General features: G+C 35.8%; 1 protein-coding gene across 1 annotated transcript in view; it reads right to left on the bottom strand.

Moving 5' to 3' along the window:
* The window catches only part of CFAP46 (cilia and flagella associated protein 46), a 69533-nt gene that overhangs the window by 18871 nt on the left and 22819 nt on the right, over positions 1–27843 (bottom strand). Inside the window, exons 19-42 of the mRNA XM_074545472.1 lie at positions 26437–26647; positions 25929–26078; positions 25036–25143; positions 23340–23521; positions 21289–21420; positions 19773–19938; positions 18256–18340; positions 18010–18148; positions 17286–17469; positions 16702–16861; positions 14864–15087; positions 12759–12875; positions 12214–12375; positions 11706–11854; positions 10203–10301; positions 9814–9943; positions 8772–8918; positions 7278–7478; positions 6038–6144; positions 5055–5237; positions 2840–2975; positions 1939–2118; positions 1327–1515; positions 465–599 (exon numbers count right to left, since the gene is read on the bottom strand). Coding sequence (XP_074401573.1) covers positions 465–599; positions 1327–1515; positions 1939–2118; positions 2840–2975; positions 5055–5237; positions 6038–6144; positions 7278–7478; positions 8772–8918; positions 9814–9943; positions 10203–10301; positions 11706–11854; positions 12214–12375; positions 12759–12875; positions 14864–15087; positions 16702–16861; positions 17286–17469; positions 18010–18148; positions 18256–18340; positions 19773–19938; positions 21289–21420; positions 23340–23521; positions 25036–25143; positions 25929–26078; positions 26437–26647 — 3676 coding nt within the window. The remainder of the gene's footprint in view (positions 1–464; positions 600–1326; positions 1516–1938; positions 2119–2839; positions 2976–5054; positions 5238–6037; positions 6145–7277; positions 7479–8771; positions 8919–9813; positions 9944–10202; positions 10302–11705; positions 11855–12213; positions 12376–12758; positions 12876–14863; positions 15088–16701; positions 16862–17285; positions 17470–18009; positions 18149–18255; positions 18341–19772; positions 19939–21288; positions 21421–23339; positions 23522–25035; positions 25144–25928; positions 26079–26436; positions 26648–27843) is intronic.

A 27843-nucleotide genomic window follows, 5' to 3' on the forward strand; every position in this document is an offset into this window, starting at 1 on the left:
CAATTCCTAGTGTGCTTTCAACAGCAGTAATTAACAGAGATCAGCTCACTGAGTTTCACAAAGGTTTTGTGACTGAAGTAATTTCTTTTTTCCCAATCTGCAAAATGTTATGCTCCCTTAAGAAGTCTTATCTGTGAGGCAGAAAGAAACTGCCTGTGCATTCAGTCCTCGTTGCTACATGCTCAAACAGTGGGAAACCACTGAAGGAGAAATTATTTCTTTCTCAGAGAAACTGGATAAGCTCATTCAGGAGTTCCCACACAATTGACTGAGGAGCAGGACTGAGCTCCACAGCTGAGTGATGGAAAGCTGTGCGTTGCAAAGTGTTTTGTAGGTTTTTTTGTTTTTAAGATCAAGTTTTTGTTACAACATTTCCATTATCAGTTTAAACAGAACTGATAAGTTGAGTATTATTCCATAAAAAGAAAGCACTCAAATTCTAATGCAAGCTCAAAGTAATATACCTTTAATTCTTGTATTTTCCTCCTATATTCATCATTTTGACATTTATTAGTTGATAAACCACTCTCTGTCACGTCCTGTTCACTGCATTCTGCTGAAGTCAGCGAAGATTTTCTGGTGTCTGATATAGCATCTTCCTACCCATCACAGTTTTAAAAAAAATGAATAATTAATCACTCCATTAAGTAAGGCAGGCTTCATTTCTTTCATGTAAGCTTTTGTGGAAACTGAATTAATCTTAAAAGAAATCACTATCCTAATTCCTTCATGGTAAGAGATTTAGTAATACTATCAACCATCAAAATTTGTTAGTATGTTATGAAGGCAATATGACCAACAAACTAAAAAAGCCCCCCCATACAACTTCTGAGAGTTTGACTTTCTCATATTTGTCCTCCACTCATTTCTTCTGAAAACGTTAATTCATCACTGAATGTATAATGCCTCTATCAATTCTCCTTTTTTCACAAGGGTTCTTTACAAGGATTCTTACTGCAACACAGAAGGAATTTGCAAACCCAAGCTTTTAACCTACAAATCAATACCTGATTGCATGGATTCACAGACCATAGCTCACTCACCCTTTAAGGCATTAGAGGAATTTTTCTATCTCTCTTTTGAAAATGTTGTAATTAGCATATCTCACAAACAAATCAAAAATTAGCTACACAAGGATAGCATGCAGGCAAAAACATGTTTTTGAAATTACTCATTTTACCATCCATTTTTATTATGGCTTGCATGCAGTATACAAAACCTAGCCCTACATAAAGAGCAGCTTTTATACAAATGTATATAAAAAAATATTAGAGCAGATAAACTTTACACAGAAAAATAAATCTAACTGAAGAAAAGAATGCATACCGTAACATTTGGCTTCCAGTAAATCTCTGAATATATGGGATCTACATTGATGGCAAGTAAATGAAGTGTTTTTCCACTTAGATACAGGCACTTGGATTCGATGTTGGGACAGCCTTTGCAAAGATTCTGTATGTTTGCTAACTGAGCCAGTGCAATATGAGCCATGGTGCGTTTCATATACTTCCAATCCTGGTAAAATACATATTTATATTTATTTGCTCATATATCCCCACACAGATAGAAGAATGCATTTAAAAAAATGCAACACATATGTATTCACATACAAATTCATATGCTAAATGTGATTATACTTTCAACTACAAATGAGCTATCTTTAATAGATGTACAAATTCATTACCAACTGATTAAGAAAAAAAAGTTCAATGTGACATCCATAATCAAAGTTCAACCAGTGCCAAGGAAAACGTGGGATAAGGGCAGGGAGGCCAGCAAACCATCCCCAAGGCTAAACCACACACTTCAACCTCTGCTGCTACAAAACTACTCATGACTGCTCTGGGAACCCATTTCCTCAGTAGCGGAAGAAGTTATCCTATGGAAAACCTTGTTATACCTTTTATGCAAGTCATAGGACTAAACATTTTGTATTACCTGTTCTATTGCATCACCTTCAATGCTGATTTCCTCCATAAATTCATGAAATGATTCTTCTCCCAGATTTATAAACTTTTTCTCAGTAATGACAAGATGAAAAATATCCAAAAGAATTTCCACAAGATTTATTTTCCTAAGGGCTAGTTGTCTCATTAATGGGATACTAACATTTTTACTCTGAAATACAAAAGAAAACAGAATTCTAATTTCAAATATTCTTGCAAATTAACCTCATAAGAAGTTAGAATACTGTATTTATTTTAACCACGGAAACAAACATTTTAGCATTACCACCTTGATAGAGCAGAAATGTTGCAATGAAAATATTTAAGTAATTTAAAACAAAAATTCCAATGATGTCAAATACATGACAAGGCAATCAAAGTAGCTCCATAGAGTAAGAGCAGCTGGGTTTTTGTTTTTCATGTTTTATATACCTGGTACAAATATGTAATATCTAATAATGCTACATACACACTAGCAAAGTAGGCTGCAGGCTTTCATTACGCAAAACACACTATTTTGAAGACAGACATTCTTTGTTTATAATATTTTGTGAAGACTTTTTGGTTTTCCTGAGAAGAAACACATTTTGAGGAATTTTAAACTTTCAAGGTATTTAGCAAAATAAAAATATCTCCAAATTTATACTTTTTGCTTTTGCAGCTATTAGATAAATGCCAGAATTAAATAAACTTGACAAAGACCAAACAAATCCTCTCTTCATACCTTTTTCAAATGTATCTTATGCATGCAATTTTTCCTTCTATATACAAAGAATGTTTATCGCTACAAGAAGATAAATCCTGGAAGCCCCAAATGAGATTATCTAAGAATAAGTGAATATTACAACTAAACTAGGTTTCCTTTCCACTATTAAGGTAAAAAAGGCCAATACCTCATTAAATGCAAATAAACTACAAACGTTATGAAATACTTCTTCTGTTTTGGACACTGCTGTCTGAGCTAAACTATACGCATCTAAATAGTGACTGTGTTTGTTTCTTTTGTTCCTTTCCTGCTTGGCAGTCTTCCTGTAAAAAAAAATAACAAAAAAACAAAACCATAAACTCAAAAGAACTAACATAAGAAAGTGCTTATTTTTACAGTATCAACACTGTTGAACATATATAATAAAACAATGAATCAATTAATAGATCAAATAGCTCAATTATTCATTAAAAATATAAAATTTGTATGTGTGCTTTTGAAATGTACAAATAGAATAAGTGAACCTTTACAAGTTATTTTTCCAAGGTCTTACTCTTAGAACAGTACGGCTGCAATGCAAGAAGATGCCAAGATTCAAAGAGAAGAAAGGCAGATCATATTCTAGAGGATGTTTTTAGCAGCAACACAATGGCAGTGTATCAGGTACAAAACACATCTCAGTTGTTTTAAGGGGTGCCTTGCAAACAGCTGGGATTCCAGAATACCATGTTATGCACTTTTACTATTGCAGCAGTTTCTAGTAAAACATTGACTTGATTTGGAAAGACAGATGTCTGCTAAGAAAGGCAGGAGTCTCCCCTGAAATGGAAAATGTAAACCCCCCCTCTCTGAATTGCTATAAATTTTAAATTAAGAGGCTCTCAGGCAAGAAATATGAGAGCAGGAATAACAGTTCTTTAATAGGGAAGAGTATAAAAAGATAAAATAAACAATGCAGTAAACTAAACACTGCCAGAGTCAGAACACAGCCTGACACCCTGTGGGTCAGGGTGTTGGTGGCAGTGCCATTGGAATTGTGGCTCAGCCCTCCTGCAGTGTCAGGGGTGGTTCTGCTGGAGCAGGGGGATCTGTAGAGAAGGATGGATTCTTCCTCTGAAGATCCAGGGGAAGGAGAGGCAGCTGCTGTTCCTCTGGGAATCCAGTGCAGAAAGCTGTGCTGGTGTCTCAAAACATCTGGATTATATCCGGGTAGCAATGCTTGGCTCCTCCCCCTGGATTATATCCGGGTAGCAATGCTTGGCTCCTCCCTCTGGATTATATCCGGGTAGCAATGCTTGGCTCCTCCCTCTGGATTATATCCGGGTAGCAATGCTTGGCTCCTCCCTCTGGATTATATCCGGGTAGCAATGCTTGGCTCCTCCCCCTGGATTATATCTGGGCAGCAATGCTTGGCTCCTCCCCCTGGATTATATCTGGGCAGCAATGCTTGGCTCCTCCCCCTGGATTATATCTGGGCAGCAATGCTTGGCTCCTCCCCCTGGATTATATCCGGGCAGCAATGCTTGGCTCCTCCCCCTGGATTATATCCGGGTAGCAATGCTTGGCTCCTCCCTCTGGATTATATCCGGGTAGCAATGCTTGGCTCCTCCCTCTGGATTATATCCGGGTAGCAATGCTTGGCTCCTCCCTCTGGATTATATCCGGGCAGCAATGCTTGGCTCCTCCCCCTGGATTATATCCGGGCAGCAATGCTTGGCTCCTCCCCCTGGATTATATCCGGGCAGCAATGCTTGGCTCCTCCCCCTGGATTATATCTGGGCAGCAATGCTTGGCTCCTCCCCCTGGATTATATCAGGGCAGCAATGCTTGGCTCCTCCCTCTGGGCTCACATCTCCCAATGGGATGCTGTCGTTCTTATCAGCCATGCAGAGACATTCAGTAGCTGTTATCAGCAGATGTCTCCCCAGAGGGAGGAGTGGGTGTGGAAGAGATAAGGAAAACTGCCCACTTGACAGAAGACAACTGCCATACAGATGGCAAATAGAATACTATTTGCTTGGCAATCCAGGACAAACATTTCAACAGTAAGAATTGCAAAAGCCTGTAAATACTAGAGAATGACTGGTGTGGCTGCTAAAATATGTCTACAAATGGGAAGTCAAAAATCTGATTTAAGAGATGCAAACACTTTGTTTTGACCTCAAAAGAGAACAAAAGAAAACTCTGCCTTCAGTGTAAATAATTTTTGATTTTACAGTATGTTTCTGAATACGGAATACATGAGGAATGCAAACAGACATCTAGCACCAATATACAAAATCTAACTATGTTACCTATGTTACCTGCTCTTTTCCATCTTAATTAGACTATAAAAAGCAAACAAGACACTTCATGGACTAGTTTAACCTAAATAAATTTTTTCAGTAGAGGCATATTCGTACCAACAAATATTTGCACATTCCAGCAGTATTTCAGCACTGTAGTTTTTATGCCCATGATGAAGAAAGTCCTTCTCAAGCTGAACTAATTTATTGTAGGATTCCTGTAGAATGTGTGGCAACTGAGCAGAATTGGCATCAATTGTCATATGATCCTGGGCAAAATGTATCTGAATAAGTGCTTTTCTGGAAAGAAAAATGAAATACAAGATAGCAATCAGAAAGCACAGGCTTTTTGAGAACAAACACATTTACCTCTGCCTTCCTTTAAATTCTAAGCAGTCTACAAAAAGTACCACAGTTGTGTGTTTTACAAATTATAGTAATTCTGAAATAATCCAAATATTATATTTAGAGATTAGAGAAGAGGTATCACTTGTTCCATGTATTTAATTATCCATCTTCCTCCTAATCAGTCTTCTAAGAACAGATGAACTGAGAAGACTCATAACAGTCTTCCTTTTCTAGAAAAGCTTCCCATCTATGGAAAGACAGGAGTGTAAGTGTTGTACACTCACCCTTCACCAACACATTTTAAGGTCTCTGTGCTTGTATTTCAGTATAACTGAAATAATTGTTTAGTTTCACCAAGAACAGGCTTCTTGGTTCATGTTGAGAGCAGAAGTCAGTACTGCAGACTGCAGTAGTGTTGTGGGAGTGTTCAAACAGGTACCTCTGCAAAGGCAAATATACACTGCACCTTTAGGTAACCCGCACTGCGAGCTATGCACGATAGGCTGTGGTGCCTAGTTTACCAACACAACAGGTAGTGGGGCTACATGCAAGCATTTGAGAAGGAAATACGGAATTTAGGAAAGAAATTGAAACTTTAAAAAACCAAACCACCACATAAATTACTTAGAACAAAAATATTTGAGAATTCACAGAATTTGCCATAAAATAAGATAGCATTGATAAAAGTACATATATTTGCAATGTAGCTGCATTTTAGAAGCTGGGCATATTTTAGAGAAAATACAGCTTACCTGGCTTCAAGGGATGCAATCATAAAACCCAATTCTGATTGCCTGCCAGGTCTCTTCAACAAAGTAGATCGAAGCACACTTACAGTATGTTCCAATATCTCACAAGCCTGCAGGTAACACCAGAATTTTCACAATTCTATTTTAAATGTCTACAGATAATAATAAACATTAATTTAGAAAGCTTAAATTTTGTACACAACATGTTAGTTATCCTGAAGATGGCTAGCTCCTGATAACTGTAAAGAAGTCTAGAAAGTCTGAGTTACAGAATCACAGAATCACCAGGTTGGAAGAGACCTTCAAGATCATCAAGTCCAACCCAGCCCCGACACCTCAACCATAGCACCAGCGCCACATCCAGGCTTTTTTTAAACACATTCAGGGCTGGTGACTCCACCCCCTCCCTGGGCAGAACATTTGAGTACTTGATCACTCTTTCCATAAAAAACCTTTTCCCAATATCCAGCCTATATCGCTCTCGGCACAGCTTAAGACTCTGTCCTCCTCTCTGTGTTATGATCATACATAGATACTTTGATGATTACATGAATGGTGCACATACATACAAGGAGAGAAGATGGAGCCAGATTCATCTTGGAGGTACACAGTAAAAGACAATAGGAGTTTAGTCAAAATCAAAATAATCCCTCTACATGACACAGCCTTGAACAGTTTATCAAGGTTAGATCATCACAGATATAAGACTTTATTTATGCTGAAACTCATGAAAGTTCAGGGTTTAACAGTAAATGGATATTTTGATGCTATAGGGCTTTAGTTAAAAAAAAAAAAAAGTGTTACAGAAGTATCTCCCAGAATCTAGAAATAATATTTGCAAAACTATTTTAAACACTTGGGAAAGAAAAGCATAATAGAAAATAATACTGATACAAAAGAAATCAGTTAAGAGAATCAGATCTCTGGGAGTTTAGTCATACATACTAGATTATAACTGGTTTTATTGCAATAGGAGAACATACAACTTATCATAAGAACATCCTAAACTTCTGTGGGTAGAATCTCATTCTGATTGTCCTGCAGCTGTTTGGAACCTGTAATTAATGTCTGTTATATGCTCAGAGAAAATAACTAGAGAAAGAGAAAATTTAACTCAATTTAACTATATTTAACACCTAATTTTGCTTTTATTGAAATGGAAAGGCTGTAATATTTCACTGAGAGAGAGCATTGCTGAAAAAAACCCCAAACCACAATCTCCAAACCCAAAAACTTTCCTTACCATGCTCTGTTTTCCTTCCTCCTCTTCCTCTAGAATTGCTTCTGTTAGACTAAGGGTACTGTTATACCAAAATTGTTCATCTCCTCCCAGAAGCTGTGCTTTCTCAAGCAGTGCTTTAGCTTGTCTGTGGTTTCTTTCCAGGTTAGCCAACACAGCAAGTAAGTACAAGCACTTTGACATATCAGATAGGGCCCTCAGCGCCTAGAAAGACAGAGATGTGTTGTATACACTAAAAATCCACTACTGCTATTCATATTTTTGTCTGTCCATATTTTATATTAACCTTAAGGAAATAAAAAGTGAATGCTATTTCCCCAAGAATCTGCTGAACTTCTTAGTTAATCCTTATGGTGCATCTACTTCATATTTCTTTCTGTTCCTGTACCTTCTATTTCACCAGTCAAATAAACTGTTTTTCTGCTATTATTTAGTATGTATATATCTGCTAGTGTTTGTCAGTGTCTGATGAAGAAATGTGATGATGAAAGATTTTTTTTGTCAACAGTACAGATACACTAGAGATCCAGCAAATTCACAGTGTTGCTTTACACTACTTATAAGCTATATAACTGATCCTGTATAAGGAACAAATCTTGTATAATATTTGTGTACTAGCATACAGACATACAGGATTCTGTTGACGAATTACATAATTAAAATTACTGTCCTCACTAATGTATTTTGAACTTTCCTCAATATACAATGCTCAATTAATGCTTTATAAAGGGGCATGTATTATTCGTGAATATCATTCATATATTATTATTCAAAGTATTCATGATTGTACTAAATTTACATAGGCTGTGTTTTCTTACAGGAGAAAAAATATTACACAAAATAACAGGATATCAATTACACTTTCTTTAAGTAAATGTTTTACTGCAATTATTATATTTCAAAAACTTTTATAATGATGCACAGGGCTAAAGTGGAAAATGTTAGATATAGGGAAAATATCTGTAATGTATAATCCTTCATAATCATGAGATGATACAAATCTGTTAGGTGGAACATATGGGTACTTATTTCAGATCTGCCAGAACTCTAGGAAATAATTTCAGTTTTATCAAAAAATTGCAGACAATCCATAATGAAGTTGAAAATTAAATAATCAGACTTTCAAATGATCAAAATATTGAGAGGATGGGACTAAATGCTCTCTCTCTCTTCTTAACAAACCTTGTACTTTTCCCACCTATTTAAACAAATAAGGTCGAAATATACCCATATCTTCCAAGGCTACTGCAAAGCAGACAGAGGGGCTGACACTACTTCAGAAATTTACATAACCTTCAGACAACTCCCATAAAGTTGGACTGAAATGCCATATATTTAAATGTACATATTACATATGTTGAAATGTAATAAGAAATTGGTTTGGGGTGGTGGGAGAAGGCTTGGCTTTGCAGGTTGATTATTATTACTCCAACAAATAATTGCATTTTCCCTACACATGTTATTAGTGTTTCTTTTTCTATTTAATTTGTACTGTACCTGAGTAGCAGCATGGGCCTCTGAAAGCAGAAGCCTTGCTGGTTGATACAAGCCTAGCTGAATTAGTACTTCAGCTTTTTCAATCCACAAGCGAGGGAAAGAAAGTGCACTCAGTCCTTTTCCTGTTACTGCATTTACCTCAAACCCCTGAAAAAATTAGAGTATTACATCTTCATAAATGTCAAAAAATCTAGACAGAATACAAGTTGTTAACTGGGCCATCCCACACTTCAGCTGTATTTGTATTTTCTAACTTCAAAATTTAACATTATATTACAAGAACAACAGGTAGTTTATGAGATTTGGATTTTACAATCCTCACAAGGCATTGAACTAGTAAGTAGATACTATTTAAACTAATTGGATGACAGATTACCTACTTCAGATATGCTGCTGTTACAAAGTTGACTTTTGGTAATAACTAAAACTAAAAGAGGAATACTATTTACAACAACTAAAAGAGGTGAATTGAGAGGGATTAGTAATTTGAAAAACAATGCACAAGTATGGGAAAAATATACAAAAAGAGCAAAATGGTGTGATGACAATCCAGACAGCATTGCCATAAAAAAGAGCAAAGTGAAGCTAAGATTTAAAGAATCAGTAAGGCAATTATCTTCTTAAAAAAGAGACAGGAAAGAGCTGAAATACTCGCATGCCCTTAAAACAATATGAAAACAGAAGCAAAACAGTACATGTTGATGTAATGGAGAAAGAAGAGAAAAAACAAGACCAAGAGTGAATACAGTATCTCTTTTGCTTCTCAGTCTTTTTAATCCATTTGCATTAGTCTCCAAATCCATTTGTAGGAAAGTAGTTTTACTTTGTAAGAATAAAGATTCCAATCTTGTTTCTCCTTAATATAAATAATATGCCAGGCAAACCACAGCTTCCGATGATTGCTAGGAGAATTTAGATAGCATGCACTTTTTATAATTTTTGTGTTCATGTATTTCTCAAGTATTATCTAAAAACAAACTAGCAAGTGCATTAAAAAAGGGAAAGAGTAACTTAGTATAGAAACTGAAGGAGAAATAAAAACCTTTTCCCTTGAAGTAAGGATATTCTCATTCCTACTACCATTAAGCTGAGCATTTTCAAATAGTACTTTTCTTTCTTCTGTCTTCATGCATACATTTTTTTCTTTTTCCAGTGCAATCTCTTGCCTACACCTAAATCACAGGAACAAAAAAGTAAACTCAAGTATATTTGAAAAAGAATTTCATAACAAAGTATTAGTGTGTTCAGAATCCTTACCATATACTACTCTGTAGATAAACACTAACCAAACTTGCACAGAATCTTAGGGCATAGCTAATATACCAAAGGTGTGTTCCAAGATTTTCTTTCACTGTTTTCCCCCAACAACGCTCATTAACTATAGAGAAAACAATCCCAAATAAATACCCCCTCAGAAGGGAAAATACATACATTGCTTGCTCTAATTCACTAATGTATACATCTCCAGCAGCTTTCTCATGATACACAGATGCCTGATTCAGTTTTAAATCTGAGCATATCAGGGCAATTCTAAAAAAAGAAATGTTTAAAAAACAGCCTGAATCCTCCATATGTTGCTTCATATAAGTACATTATATATACATAGCACATATTCCCCATTTGTCAATCCTACCTTCTCATGTCTTGATTAATGCTGGCAATAACAAAGATTGTAAATAAAGGCAGGGAAAATTACCTATAGACCGAGGCCACAGAATCAAAGAATAGTTTGGGCTGGAAGGAACTCCTAAAGATATCTTATCTTTAGATGATCTTTGTGAAAGATGCCCTTGCATCCAATCTGACCTGGAACACTTCCAGGATGGGACATCCACCAGTAGGCCCAGTCTAGTCCATCAAACCTGTATCACTCCAGCTTAATGGCAAAAATTATGTACTAAAACTACGAAAATATTCCTATGGTTTCACAATAACACGCAACCACCTCCACCCTGCCCCTCCATGTGTATGTGCTAATCTACTTTTCTGTCCTGATTAAAGAGTAATATATTCCTACACATCTGTCTAATCATATATAGACATCAGGTCATAGATATATACATATAAAATACCATGAAATAAACACCAGTCTTGAGGAATCAACAAAAAAAAAACTGTCTGGCAAATCTTGGGTGAAAATAATTTCCTAAGAGAAAGTCCCTTTTAGTCTTGAAAGAAAGCAACTCAGTAATCAATTGGCAGAGAAACAGGTATATTTGTATACATGAACATCTACTCTGCTCGGTGAGATCAGTTTCAGGCATTTTAAAGATTCATTATGTGGTATTTCACAAACCATCAGAAAATAAACAATTATTGCTTATGACCGTTACTTATTAAGCAATCATTATTTAATACCTACCAAAAAAGCATTATAAAATGCTTTAACTAAAATGGCAAGAATTTCAATTGCATGCATATTAAATACTTTTAAATCACAACTTTTAGGGGTTAGCATCCATTAGAAATAACATAATTTTGGTCACAGAGACAAATCTCTCTAAAAATGCACTTACCAGGGCAACTTCTTTGTGCCCTAATGGTGGAGAATTTATTTTTGATGCAAATAGGGAGTCTGCCTTTTGAATACTTAATAGATAACACTTTTACAGAAATTTGACTTCGCTTTTTTCAGTTAGATGACAATACAGTATTTCAAAAATTTTTCACGTGAAAGTGGCGTGACTTCATAATCTCATATTCTTTCCACATGGGAGATCATTTTTTGTAACAAATAAATTTAATGGCTTTGATTCCAACAAACCTATTCACCAAAATTCTATTAAAATGCATTTTAAAAGAAAATAAATAAAAATCCATTACAAATATAAAACAGTAAGTCACAAAAAATTCTTGTTACTACTGTTGAGATATTAATGGATGGTCCACTCCATTCAGTTTCTCTTTTATTTAAAATAAATAAAGGATACAAACCGAAGGTGATAGAGATCAGACAGACTTCTACACTCCAGCACTTCACTAGCAATAACTTCAGCTAGCTGAAAGACTGGAAGAATCAAGTGGGGGCAAAAAATTTTCTGTAGTTCTTTTGATAAAAGGTCCATAAAATACAAAGTGCAAGTCTGAAAAGAAATTTTTTAAAATTCAGTCAGTATAAACTTAATTTTGTAGAAAATAAATTTTAAATTAATGATTACATCTTCAGTTCCAAAATAAACCTGAAAAAAGGCATAAAGAAACTTTCTAGAGGAAAGAGCAGCAAGGTACACAGAAAGTTGGTAAATGTCTTCTCGAAGTTAGCTTCATTTCAGCATGCAGAGAACAGGCCAACACCTCGAAGTATTAATGAATACTACAATACAAAAATATTTGGGACAACTGTCTGAAAATACACAGACATAAAAACTAAATTAAAACCATTTTCCGGTACTGATTTACTCCTAAATAGTAAATGCTCTAGATTTTTGAGGAGTATACTTACAGGTTTTGGGAAATTGTCCCAGTGAATACCATAACTATTTGTTTTCTGTTTGAAAGTATCTCTTATTTCATTGGGACAGTCATACTGGGCCCATTCTTCCACATTTTCTGGTAGGTAATCAACTGATTCTTTCCCTTTAGGTTTCTCCTTTGAAACTTCAACCTATAATAAAAGCAAGAACACTTATGAGATCAAACTAACAATCCTATTGACGTTAAATATTCGGCTAAAAAATGAACACATTTGCTTAATGTCCTTTAAGTTTTGTCAAATTTGGGGTGGTTTTTGGATCTCTAGACTGTGGGTTTTACAAAATAGCAGCGTCTTGACCAAGGCAACAAACAAAAGAAAAAGTATTTGTAAATTCATGATCTCTCAAGACTGTGATCGAGAGTAGAGGAATGATCCACAGATTCACAGAGAAATTCTCCCCAGGTTATGAGAGTGGGCACAGTAAAGCATCTGAACTATTCACCAAACGAGCCCAGAGAAACACCTCTAAGAAAGAGAGGGTTCTTTTGATTCCACATAAACGTGGGTCTTACTTGTTTCTCTTTCTTTTTGTCCTTGTCTTTTTTAGGAGTTTTTGACTGCACTTTCTGATGACTTGTAGGTTGTGTTAAGAATGCTTTTGTAATAATCCCTGATGCTGACAATGACACCTAGATTATAAAAAAATTACATTAATTTCAATTTGCAATATTAATAACAATAATAATCTCACTTTCCAGTAATAGTTATTATCCACTGCAAGTCAGTATCTACAGCTATTAACAATTGTCACATATCATAGTCTGCTTGCATAATAGTTTTCTTCAGTAAAATAACAATTTCAGATACTCCCAGATGCTTGAATTTTTTGTACAAACATGGCAATGCAATTAAACAGCAGAACTGTCAAAAGATAAGATCATCTCTTGGATAAATACTACACTACCTTTTTTTAACTTATACGGTTGAAAATGCAATTCTTTTTTTTTCCAAACCATTAGTCTAACCAGCTTCATTTTCTACAAGGGATGAATTTTATAAGGAGGTAATCTGCAAAGCAGCAAAGTCACTCTGTACTCCTTATGGGTCGGTCTTTTACAATGCTAGCACTGAACATTATATTAAAAAAATTCCAAATATTTAAGCATACAAAAGAATCAATCAAAACTTTCTCTGTACAAGCAGGAGCACAGATTCTAATTTTACCTAAAATTAAAAAGAAACAAAAAAACCCCAACAACAAACAAAACCAAAACCAACCAAACAAACAACAACAAAACAAAACCAAAAGCCACATTAATTTGAGAAGACTAATATGTTTTGCTGGAGCAATCAAGAGTAGAATACAAAATACGAAGCAAAAAATAATGCTGGATACTCAAAACAAAATAAAATTTCAAATTAAAGGTGACACATCTTTAAAAAGTCAGAGGCAGCTGATTTTTTTGTAAAATATTTTAAAACCTTCTACTGACTTATTTATGGAGTCCTAACACGAAAGAGCCTGCTTTCAAGCAGATATCTGCAGTCAGGTCTGCTTTACTTTGTAAAGCCAAAACAAGGTATCCTGAAGTACTTTAATTCCCTTAATACCACATGGTTATTTCTTTTTTTATAATACTGTTCAGCTGTAAATATGATTCTTAGAATTACTATCATTATTTTACAACTGGCACTGATGGCAGCATCAACTCTAAGTTTTAGTTTTAATAGCTTATTCAAACAGTAGTACTCTCTTCAGGTAGTTTTTCCCCCTAGGAGATGCACAGTCAAGTGCTGGATATTAAAAGTTATGCTTGTATAAATTTGAAAACACCAATATTCCATTTTTACTTGGCAAATTCCTGTCTCACATCACATGTTAAACTGATTTTTATTTTATTTTAAATTCTTGCTCATAATTACCACAAATAAGTGGTAACAAGTTGCAGGCTTTCACTAATAATTGAAGTAAAATTATACACAAGCCATAGCTTACCAATCTACTTGGTAGGTCCCAGCTGAGACTGTTCCTATAATGATTTGTTGCATTACTATTATCAAGTACATATTTAGTCCCTTCAAATATTTACTTTACTTAATATATAATTGTTTTCCTATGATCATTGCTGCGATTCTGAACAGCCATTTCAATTGGGCACGTCTATGAGAAGTGAAGTAGATTTGATCGATTTGAAATGCTCTAACTATGAAAAAGTAATTAGAGAAATCAATCAGTGAACACTGCCAGATTGCACAATCCTTTTCAGTCAAATGACAGTCCTCTTGACTCAATTTCATGAAGGTCCACCTTCAGAACTGACAGAAATGTCTTCAGTATGTATTCTGCCACTACTGAGATTCCTTAGCAAATTAAAAAATACAAAATTTGAGAACATATTGCACAAAACAAATGAATGGACTCCTGAGAAACAACAGCCCGCTGCTTTTACCCTTAGTGCCTCCCCTCCATTTTCCTGAGGGGAAAATAATTTTCTTGTTTAATCCTTAAACCTGAGAAAATACGCTAACTGCACCATACAACAGAAAACCCTAAGGGCAAAGCTAAACACCAAATTAATAGCTGCTACCACAATTATGTGGAAATTATGAGGAAATGTGAAATATACTAGCTACATTATTATAACACAATACAACATATAATCTCATATAATCTCACCTGCCAGATACGGATGATACAGGCATATGCCATCAAACAGTGCTGCTGATGAAAAGAAGATCCATGACCAGAAAATAAAGCCATTAATGTCTGTGCTCTAAACAAAGCTTCCAGTTGTTTAATATTACTCAAATCTTCCAAATTCATTTGGGGTGTGGTACCATTTGCTCCATTGTCCATCTTAGCATTTTCTGTAGGCAACAATTCTGGTATAGCATTGCTTTCTGTTGAAAAAAAAAAAACAGCAAACACATGCTTACAGTGGCAGCATTGTAAAAATGCATTTAAAAGTTAAAATTTCTGAATTGAAAATGAAAATACTTAGGGGAAAAAAAAAGAAAAATGGAAATCTATCTGCTGAAGATGTTCTTGTTAAAGTGATGCAATGCTATTTGTACCATGTTTTTAATCAACAATGTAACAGTTCTGTATAAAAAATGATGTGAGTCTGATAGAGAAATTAAATCCGAATGAAGCTGGCCCAGATGATCTACTGAGGTTCCTTCCAACCTGGGCTGTTTTATATTTAAATCTAATTTCCCTTATTATAATACTTGAGTTTCCATTAAGAGCTTTGCAATGACAGTAACCATAAGCAAACTGGTGAAACTGGGTGGGTTACAGAACTAATAAAAACCCACTCTTTGCTGGGCTCAGAACGGCCTGCATGACCGGCCCAGAGCGGCGGTGAATGGCGCTGTGTCCAGCTGGCAGCCCGGCACCAGGGGCGGCCCTCAGGGCTCTGCGCTGGGGCCAGCTCTGATCAATACCTTTATCGATGGCGTGGATGAAGGGATTGAGTCCTTCATCACTAAGTTCACAGATAACACTAGGCTGGGATCGCGTGTTGATCTGTTGGAAGGGGGATAAAGTTCTGCAATGTTCTCCCCAGGGAGGGAGTGGAGTCCCCATGCCTGGGTGTGTTTAATAAAGCCTGGATGTGCACTGGGGGCCAGGGTTCAGTTGAGGGGTTGTGGCTGGGTTGGACTCGGTGATCCTGAAGGTCTCTTCCAACCCAGTGATTCTGGGAATTCTATAAAAACTTAAATCGCCATAGGACTGTAAAAAAAAAACCAAAAAACTAACAAAACCACTAACAGAAAAGTATGAAGAGAAGGTTGTAACTGTTACTAATCAACTGTGTGATAGAGACACTGCATATTTATCTTTCTCAATGAAAATACCAGAGGTACTCGTCTGATCCATGTCATCCATCCACACAAGAAAACCCAGCAGAGCAGATGTTCATTAATGCCACACTGGACAGTATGGTTCCAGAAATCAGAGACTTTTTTCCCCAAATGAATATCAGAATTCTATCCTATCAGAATAGGTCACTATGGTCATACCAGTAAAAGTGGATATTTGTGTGAAAGGAGCAAGGAATTCTTACAGTTACAAAGTAGTTGAAGCCATACATCTCTTTGGAAGTCATTTCTGAAAAATTAATGCTAAGATACAGCCAAGGAAAGGGTAATGGACTTAGACACCCAAATCTTGCCATAGAAACTATTTCCTTCAGTTTCATCTGTCCCTCCATGAGAACTCACTTGAAGCAAACTGTCCAACACTGCTTTCTGGTAGCATCTCACATCTCAGGAATCCCTGTGTCAGAGCGGTGCAGTATCTTACTATATCAAAAGACTGAGGGTAATTCTCCATAGCATAACACAGAATTCACAAATAAACTGAACTTGCATTGAATAAATGACAGTACGTGCACAAGAAAATACAAGCAAGCTTGTGCCATTCCTTTGGATAACTAAGCTGCAAATTTAAAATCTCACTTGTGTTTCCTGCTGAGAAATTGCTCTGAAGAGGAAACACCCATTACATACCTTCCTCTTGTGATGATTGCATAGGGAATTTCATACAAAGCAGAAGATCTATTGCCCACTGCAGAGGTTTAATAGCGTCATTGAGGGGAAACTGATTACAATATAAGCATTCAGCAAATTCCATCAGGTAATCAACTCTCTGCCATTCATCTTCTTGTTTCTATAAAAGTAATAAAGGAGGAGTTAATTTGTATTTGTTTATGTAAACCATCAAAATTATATTCTAAAGTTTCATGTAGTCTTAACAGAAGCAAAAAATAATAATTTGACATCAAGCGGTTTTATTGGCATCAGAATTATGATAAACAGAATGCAACAGGAAACTCCACCACCAGTTAAATCTTCACTTTATTAAAACTACTTACTACTCTTAGGCATTTTTCTTTGGAAGAACTCAATGAAAATTTTACTTGATACAAACATTCAACCACAGAGAGTTTTCCTACTGAAGAGTAATCTCAAAGTTATAAAAAGCAATTGTCAAGTATACGGCCTCCCTACCCATTCAGGAACTTGCAGTCCTATGAATCACTTGAGAAACATCACACTATCAGCATGGGAACAAACAGTAAGAACCGACAAACCTGCAAGGCAATGATCGCATTTTGAAAACAGCTTAACTGTCCAACAATACTTCTGGAGACCGTCACCAAGTGTCGCCACATATGCGACAAGTAATCTTCACTTTCTTGACTGGCTTTCTGAATGGCCATCGTAAAATAGCATCCTGATCCTGCCCTCACTGTAGCCATAAGTTTGAAAATCAGGCTAGAAAAAAGATCAAACAAATTACAAATTGCTTGCATCTGTACCTGTAAAGTTACTTTGTGAGGAAGACACACATACTAGCTCCTATCTGTAGCAGTACAAAGATGCAAAGTTTATAAACTGGCATAAAAGAGCATGAAAACAACTCAGACAAGATTATATAAGCAGTATCCTAGATAATTTTGTTTCCATTTAATGAAGAAGGGTTTGCAGTTAGGAAAACTAAAACTTCTGCTATATAGCCACATTTCATGCATCTATTTGCTTGGGAAGTAAGATACTAGTTTTATATAACTTTTTTAAAAATCAAATTTACAAGTATTAAATTTACAAGTTATTAGCAGATTAATGATAGAAAGCACTGTCTATGTGTGTCTTTTTCATGGAAAAGACACAAGAATGTTTTGTGTTGCAAAGACAGACTGCTTAAAAGTAATCATAATACTTTCCCAATGCATATAAAATGAAAAATACTCAAAAGTTTTATACTTCTTAAGAACCAAAATGCGTATTTTAATAAAAATAAGTCAACTAGCTTACAGTTTGTGTCTTGTCTGAGGCAAAACCTGGATAGCTTCATCCAGGAGTTTTAGGGCTGTCTCCCAATCAGCTTTATCAGCATAGATGTGGAATAATAGACCATATAAGGAGGTTCTTAATGCCAGATCTTCCTCAGCACCTTTGAAGTATATTCAAATTATTTATTAATATACTGCAGAATTAGAATAATGATTATAAAATACTGGGTTTTCTTTTATTACCAGATCAACAAAAGGAAGAACATGCCTGGGAGAAAGCATCCAACTGATAACCCAATATTTTGAAAATCCTTTGTAATCCACTGATGCAAAGGACATGTATCTTTCTTTCCCTTAAAAAAAAAACCAAAAAACAAAAAACATCAAAACACAAAAAAAAACCCACAGAAACCCCTCTATCTTTCAGTTAACATATATCTGTAAGTATTACTGAACTTTTGTTTTGTCTGTGAACCAGTCCATATCATTGATATGAATAGTATCTTCCTAATAGTTACCTGTAACTTAAAGTTTCTTGACCAGATGAAAGCCACAAGCTATGCTACCTATAACTGTAAATTTTCATTATCTACATATAATTACTTTTTAATACTACCTTTTAAGGATTCACTCTGAAATTATGCTGCGGTGGAGAGATAACTATATACACATAATGAAGCATTCCTTTTTACTGGTTTTAAATGTATCTCTACAAATAACAAACTTCAGGATTGTCTCTATGGGCAATTACCATTATGTATCTACACACTGTCAAAGTTCCATTAAACTCAAAATTATCACTGTGCTTTTAAAGTACACATTGTACTCATCAGTTCCTACACACCCAGAATAATCAGGCCAGTCATCATTACTAATTATTTGTGATTTATACACTGCTTGACAAGAAAGCAATTAAAGGTTTCTGTTCTTGTATTATCCTGCTTGATGAGCTAAGATGCAGACTCATATTTGTACCACTAAGCTTGGATGCAAAAGTCATCAATAATTGTGCCTATGGAAATATACAGCAGCTCCACTGACATGTAAATTAAATCTAGAAAGAGAAATGGATAAGCTCCGTGGAGTTTTAAAGCAAGAAAAGTTGTAAATGCACATGCAAGTTTCAGTATGCAGAAGAAGTTCCACCTGGTGAGATGTGTTATATGACACACATCACTTGCACAGTATTTCGAGAGGATAACTTCTTTGGAATACACATGCTGTTCATCATCAATAAGTATTTAATTTTGTCATAAATTCCCAGCACAGTCTAAATTTTGACTCCTTCCTACTGCCAAAGTCCTAAACAGTCTGTTAAAAACCTGAAGATATGAAAAGTAAAACTTTCCTTTTGCAGGTAGAAGAAATTTGAGTTCGCAGGTGGGAGAAACCTTAACTCAGACAGTAACTTTTTTTCCTGAGTTAGTGTTTTAGGATTTATTATCATATTTTCCAAATTTATTATCATACTTGCCAGAAGTGGCTTTTTTTTTTCCTGGATTTTGAATATTTTCTAAAAATTATTTTTTGTAAGCTTAATGAAATGAAACAGTACAGTGAAAATCAGACAGCAAATTACTTTGCAGAAAACTGTTGAGAGTTTGACAATTGCCCAAAACCAAAAGAATCACCAAATCAAATACAAGAGTATGCGACTGTGGGTAAGAAACCAGAAATGTGTTTATGACAAATAAACCACTTTTGCCTTTTAGGAAAATATCTTGAAGTTTCTTTACCATCAGCACCAATCACTAAAGACAAGCAATACCTATTCGAAATTCTCACCTGTTTGTTTTTAGATTCTGCTTTAATTATACTCTTAAGAATTATTTTGGTAGGTCCTTTAAACTGTTCTCTGTCATGTGGTGAGCCTAGCAAAGGTAAACATGCATTCCAAAAGTGTGCAGCTGCAAACATTACAAGGGAATAATTTCCAGCTTCACCTGCGTGCCTGAAGAAAGGGAAATAGAACTTTATAAGGAAAAACAGCCACACTTTAGCTATAATAAAGAATTTTACTTTTAGGAACATCTGGGTTTAGCTGATCTATGGATCACCTCAGCAATGAGGACTTAGCATAAGAGCTTCATAGGAAAGCTATTTTCCATTTTTATATACCAAACAATTTCACACACTCAGCAGAACTAGGAATAAATATGTAGCATATTAATGATAATAATCCATTTCACTGTATTTCTGCATAATCTTAGCTCAGGAGCACTCATTTAAACAATAGCAGAAACCTTCTCAAGAAGTTCTCATTGAAATAATGCACTTTATTTGGCTTCCTAGAATGCTAATTTCTCATTCCAAAAAACCATTAAAAAATAAAACATAATAATTATTACTGTACTATGGATTTTGCTTAGTATAGTACCACTGTAACACAAGTATATGGCCCAAATGCCACTAGCTGCATCCAAATTGCTTTGAGCATATTTCTGCAAATGATGCTTTGAATTAATAAAAGTTAATAATCCTCCATATTGTGACACACTACTCATCTGAGTGAGAATGAGGCTTGGCATTTCAGTGAAAAATTACAGATTGATGTAATGCAATCACCAACTGAATAGTGTTACTGTTTCTAAAAAAAGCAGTTTTTTGAAACTGTCAATATGATCACCCTCTAGACAGCACTCTTTAGATCACATTTAGACTGCTATATCCAGTTTTAGGCCACCCAATACTTGCCAGACACAGAGAAACCACAAGGAGCTGAGTGAAGGGCCACTGAGATGATCTAAGGACTGGACTGCACTTGCCTTGAGAAGAGGGTGAGCTCAAGAGGTGGCTTTGGGAGCCCTAAAGGGGAAGCATACCCCTATAACCTAATAACCTCAATAACCTCAATAAAGTTATTGAGAAGCAACAGTCAGGCTCTTCCCAGTGAATGGCAGGACAAGCAAGAACATAAGTGAAAACGAGAAAGGTTCAGAAATGTCCCCCATGGGTACAACCATGCAGTGGAGCAGGTTACTCACAGAAGGTGCATGTCTCCATTCCTTGAGGTTTTCACAGTCAGACTGGATAAAGGCCTGGACTGGCCCTGCTTTGGAGCAGGACTCTGAACTAGATCCCTTTTGAAGATGGTGTGATTCTCTGACACTATAAAGTCAGCTATGTAGAAAGCAGTTGATAAATTTACTGAAGGGCAAAAATCTGTCAAATCCTTTGTTAAAGATTCCAATTCGCAATTATGTTGATTTTTATCTGTCTTGGGAGAAAATATGATGATCCCCAAAACTGTAACTAAATTTGAAGATTTGTTTTGTTAGTTTTCTCTCAACAGAAAACACACCTGGCACTCTGAACAAAGGTTTGCGATGCTGCTACACGCAGATGTTTTCTTCCAGACAAGTTCTCCATTATGCTCTTTCCTTTTAAACAGGCTGCAATGCTTAACATTTCTTGTCTCATGCTGTTGCCAAGCCTGCATAAAGGCAAACATTTCAAGAAGCGCTAAGTCTTACAGGCTAAGATCATAGCAATGCCTATTAATGACGTATTCAAGCTGCTTCTATATAGATGTCCCTTGCTTACAAAGTTACAGATCCTTTTATTGAGTTTTATTTTAAAATTAGAAAACATTTCAAAAACTGAATATTTTGTAAAAAAGTAGACGAAAATATCTTTTTACACCTCCACAGAAAATAATTGCGAAATCATATTTTAAAAAACTATTATCTATATTCAGCAAGGAAAGAACATAGATTTGTCATTTTCTCCCTATTTTTCACTATGGTACATCAAAAAAATATTAGGTCTAAGTCAAACTTATACACCAAGCAATTAAAACCAGAAATCAGGAAAATTAGACAATTTTTGATACTTTATTTTGAGATTTGTCATGCTTGTGTCTAGTAAAGTATGCTCAGGGCTCTGGAGAAATTGATATGGATCCCATCCCACTACACGTAGAAGAAAACAATATAGATTTCAGTTCCAGAGTAAATCAGTTAAAAATTAATACAGAAATAAATTGGTACCATTGGTTAATACCATTGATTAATAGCAACCTAGTAAGAAAAGAATAAATACCATTTGCAGGAGTTCTCAGTGTCTCTGTCACCGAGCGCCGCCCCCGCAGCAGCGCGGAGCTCGCCCCGGGAGAGCGGGGCGGCCGCGGCCGTGTCCACGAGAGGGCGCCCGTGCTCCCAGCAGGAGCTGACCGGGTAAACTCCGCCTTAACCGCCTTGACCACAACTGTGCTCCTAGCAGGAGCTAACCGGTTAAATTCCGCCTTAACCACAACTGTGCCCACAGCAGGAGCTAACCGGGTAAATTCCGCCTTAACCACAACTGTGCCCACAGCAGGAGCTAACCGGGTAAATTCCGCCTTAACCGCCTTGACCACAACTGTGCCCACAGCAGGAGCTAACCGGGTAAATTCCGCCTTAACCGCACACCCTGTCCACAGCAGGAGCTAACCGGGTAAATTCCGCCTTTAACTGCCTTGACCACACCTGTGCGTTTTACCATGGAAAGACTGCTCTGCTCTGCTCTCTGGAAATAGCATTGGCAATACATGACTGCACAATCAAACATTTTATCCTTCATTAGTTTGACTTCCTACATTCAGAAAACTGCTATTAAATGGGAGTTGATTCTTTCCTCTTTGGATAAAATTAAATTCTGCTTTTGGAGGAAATTATTTTTCAAAATAATTGAAGAGGGCTCAAAGAGTATCACCTTCTTTATAATAAAGGGCTCCACCAATAGATCCATTTATATGTGCCTTTTTTTTTTTTTTTTTTTTTTTTAAGCCAAGGTTCAAAACATCAGTTAAGTAAGAGACTGGGGTTTTAGAGGAATTAGTTACATTCCCATTGTACCCACATGCATAGATGGCAATTTAGCACTGTCAGACCACCTGACAGCAGAGCCTGGAATACAGAACTGCTCATATCTTTCATCACCCTCAGCTTCAACCTGGTCCATGAACTACATAGCCCTTCAGTGTATTAGAGCCAGATGAGCACTGAAAGCAATTTGCTTCATCAAAAGAAGTAGAATCAGCTATTTTCTGCCTAGAGATTATAAAAGAGTCAAAATACTATGATTCCCAGAGATAATTCCAGAGCAGCAGGGCTCCCAGAAGACACCCAAACACAGAAATCTACAAGCTTCTGACTCCCTTGGATAGCAAGCTTCGTCTATCTGAATGAGGTCCAGAGCCACAATCTGCATCTCCCACTGCCTTTTACTTTCATTTTCATATGCAGCAGCACAATTTTTTTGGAAAAAAGATTCTTCCATTTTTGTTTGTGACCAGACATATTTACCCTCTTTACTTTCTTCAAAACTTCGTTCAAGTACATTACCATATCACAGGAAATTCTATGTACTTACATGCCATATTTCTTAATATTTCTATTGAGGACAAAATTCTCATCTGATTCCAAGATCCTTTTGGAACAAGTCATCACTCTTTCATAGTCTTGTGATACGTACGCAAAATACATAAGTCGTGTCAGTGTCTGCAATTCCACTAAGGAATCTGACCAACTGCATTCTAAAGCCAAATCCAGTAACTGGGATTAAAAAAAGAAAGGTTAAAATTGAAGGTTTTTATATGCTTTTTTTTTACAACTCACCTGGGCATGGAACAAGTATATGATAAAGCCATCTAGAAAATGAAAGAGCTACAAGTACAATCAAAATATACAATAGAGAGGCCTCATTCACTGTGTAGTAAGTATTAACAGTGTGTGCAAATCCAGGTATAATCGTGCATGCCTTCTGGCCAGAAGTGTCTGCCAGGACTTGTCCTATGTCCTCAGTCACCTTTCAAAAACCAGAGGAATAAGACTTTCAAAACTCGGAGCCCGTTTCAGTTAAGATGAAAGTAAGAATGGGACACAGGAGCAGTTTTGCAACAGCCAGTAATTGTAATAAGTAGTTGCTCTGTATGCTGTTATATATGCAGCAGCTCAGGAGAGCTTGGGCTCCATAATCTTAGAGGTCTTCTCCAACCTAAACATACATATATACCTATAGATATAGTTACAGATCGTTTCACATGTAGTTTCATTATAGCATCTAAATGTTTTCATTTCATTTCTTTTGTACATGACAAAGGTCCACCTTTTTAGGACAGTGGTAATTGTTAATGAATTGCTCCAAAAGAAGATACTACAACACTGCTATACAAAACTACGCCAGTGAAGTGATAGCTAAAGTTAATTCATAATATTTGACATAAATCTGTACACCAACTAGAATTAGATACTTATTTATTCATAAGGACCTAGTTCCTAGTTGTCAGTAATAGTTTGTTGCTGTCCTGCCAACCTGCTAGTTTTATTTTACACAGTCAATCAGTAGTAACCAAGTGTAGCTGTGTTCTACCTTGCAACTGTCAAAAGAAAATTCACTCTGCTGTGAAGTTTTCTGTTGAAATGTTGAATGCTTCCAATACAAAGCCAAATGTCCCTATAACCACCTGGAGAGGCTGGAGTCAGGGAGGGGTCAGTGTCTTCTCCCAGGTGACAAGCGACAGGACAAGAAGAAACAGCCTCAAGTCACACCAGGGGAGGTTCAGGTTGGATACTGGGAAAATTCCTTCACTGAAAGGGAGTCCTCATCCCTGGGTGAATTAAAATGTTGTGTGGATGTGGCACCTGGAGACCTGGGCAGTTCTGGGGGAACAGCTGGACTCCGTCATCTCTGGGGGCTTTTCTAAACTAAACAACTGTGAGCTTCTATCAAGTTTTCCCCAGAAGAAAAATGAAAGGTTAGAAGTAAGGTTCTGTACAGAATTCATCTGAACCCCTTATGCTCATCTGATGGAAACAATCTGCCAGAGCAACATAAGCATAAACTGAATATTTATATTCTAATGGTATCTGATCTTTGGATAAATAAAATTATTCTGTCACAAAAATCTCCTTCCTGCCATAAATATTTAATCTCTTGGTTAAAGACAATAATGGTACAATAGAAGATTCAAAAATAATTTAAACTCTATTTAAAATTGAATTTGAAATCAAATTCATGGTACACAATTTCTTAAAACTCAAGAGCTTATAAAATAAACCCTAAATACCTGAGATAAGCTAGGAAGAGTGAAATCCATGAGACCCAAGCCATTACATGAATACATTTCCAGACCAACAAGAATTCTCGCCTGAAGATTTTGCACTTCATCATTATTCTAAGCAGAAATAAAAAATTCACATTTTTGCAAGTTAATAATATTAAGGACATTAACTGAGATAATAATAAATAAATAAAATAATAATAATAATAATAATAATAATAATAATAATAATAATAATAATAATAATAATAATAATAATAATAATAATAATAATAATAATAATTTTGAAAACCTCAGTTTGCTCTAAGCAATTCCTGCTCTGTACTGTGTCCTTAAAATCCTTGGTTTTTTTGTATTTATATTTTAATTAACACTGTGAACTCTGAGCTACTAGTTTCAACACTAAAAGCCCACATCAACAATACAATGAAGGCAAATTTCATAAGCCACTGAGAGTTTCCAGTTTTAAAGACACTATAAGATAAAAATATAAGAATTAAATATTTCTTTCCAGCTTACTAGGTCTATAATGTATATATACAAAGAGGCCATAGTAAATGTTGACATTAATATAGCTGATTTTTCTTAACACTTTTAATGCAGCCATTTCATTATTTTACATTTGTGAACTCAAAATCAATTTTGCTCAACAGTCATCATATGACAAACATCACCATGGCAGCTAACATCATAAGGAAGAGTTAAGAAATGTAGACTCACTGCTATACCGAATGTCAAAAATTTGCTGTGTTCTGCAAGGAGCTGCAGACAAAATTTATTTTTACATTACGTTCAAATATACAGAAGAAAATGCACCTTGATAATTTCAGTCATTATTAAATCAATTTATGAATTTAACTTCTCTTTGTAAAGTTCCAACATTATTTCAACAATCATACCTCCCCCCGAGTCCCAAGCTGATGTCTGATCTGCTGCTGGTTTAACTGCTTGGCTTTCACCCAGGTAGCAATGATCTGTTGATGCGCAGCAATAGAGACTTTTTCATTAGGTATGGTCTTAGTCATTGCATTTAGGGCAAATTCACAAATCTAAACACCAAGAAGAGAAAAAAAAAAGTGAAATGCAGGAGAATGTGGAAAGTTTCTTGTATGTTTCTTTTGTGGAACATGCTATCCATTGGTTATTTTTAGATTATTGCGCATGCATCTCTAAGCCGAACAACAGCTGCTTCAAGCCAACCCAAGGCCAACAGAATTTTACAGTCCTCAGCCCCAAGTTGGTAAGGAGCTCCAGTGTGCATTTGGGAAGGATTTGTGGTGACAGAAACTGTAAAAGAAGGTAGCTTTAAAAAGAAACAAACTTCTACTCTTGAATTTATAGGAATTCATTATGCTGCAATATATGACAGCAGAATGAAAGGGACTACAAAAAATCAGGGGTTTGCACCTCTAAGGCAGCTTTGATGTCAGGAAGTCCACTAGGATCTACTGAAAAAGACTGGATGAGATTTTCTTTTTCCTGTTTCTTTGCTGCAGCTTTTCTGCTGCTCTCTACTGGTGTATCTTCTATCTTCTCAGCAGGTTTTGGCTTTGGAATCCAAGAAATAATTAGGGCTCGAGCCAAAGCATTACATAACATCAGTAAAATTTCAGTACTTCTGTAGAAGAAAACAAAAATCAGAAGTGCATACTGCATCAGATCAAAATAAAAAGGCAGGAATAAAGTTATTGATTTCAAGAAGTAAGCATTATTTGAAAAATCTAGTTTTTTCATAGAAAGCAAAATTATGGATATTACCAAAAAATCTGCCTGTTGGTAAAGCAGTTTAATGATTAAAACTACAAAACCCAGAATCAATTTTCAGTTAACATCCATTTTTCTCATATGAAAAGAACAACTATTTTCTAAAAAAGTATCCTAAACCAAGCCCTTCACATTTTTTGTGGTTATCATGCCAACCCACTGCCAAGCTGACAATTTTGGGGTTTTTGAGTTTTGGTGTTTTGGGGCTTTTTTTTCAGAAAACACAAACCTAAGTATATCTAAGAGATTATTGCTAGTATATATTGATGTAAGTATCAAAATAAATAAGCAGGTATTACCAGTCTTCAACTCTGCACAAACAGAAATTTTAATTTTATTCCCCAGTACTGTTAAAAGAGACTTCTTTGCTGCTGGTCATTACTCTACCTAGTGGTGAGGTCACTTCCAAGGAAGTTCCAAAATATCTAGGAATTTGTCCTATAGTCAGATTTTGACTAGAGTATCTACTCCATCATGGTTGATCATTCTCCCATTGCATTTACTGCAGAACAGGATTTCTCTAAACCACTGCGGAATCCATGTTCCCATTTTCATGGTCTACTAATGAGCACATTCCCTTTATTTCCTTTCTCTTCTATTTTCTCATATTTCAAAACCAGCAGTAATCTGCTTGCACTGGTTAGAACTATTTGCAATGAACTATCTTTACAAAATAATTCAAGATCAGAGAACTGACAGCAGGCAAATGCATTTTGAGCTGTTGTGCAAATTCAGAGTCTCAGAGAATTTTCCCAATTTTCTGACTAACTTAACAAAATGCTATTTTGCATGCACATGTTCCTATTCCACACTGAAGTATTATTTATTGCTCTAAAGTTAGCATGGTTTACAGTGTATAGTAACAAAGAACAAACAGAAAGGATTAACACCTAATTTTCACAATTTATCTCCCAAGCTACTCTATATACACCAAGACTCCTTCACTGCCAATGAAAGCCAGCAATAAATATTTCACAGCACAAAGTGACTTTCGATATTTGCAATAATATTTTCTGTGTTTTAGAAAAAAAGAGTATGTTCATATCCAAG

This window comes from Zonotrichia albicollis, chromosome 7, assembly GCF_047830755.1.
Source record: "Zonotrichia albicollis isolate bZonAlb1 chromosome 7, bZonAlb1.hap1, whole genome shotgun sequence".
NCBI lineage: Eukaryota > Metazoa > Chordata > Aves > Passeriformes > Passerellidae > Zonotrichia > Zonotrichia albicollis.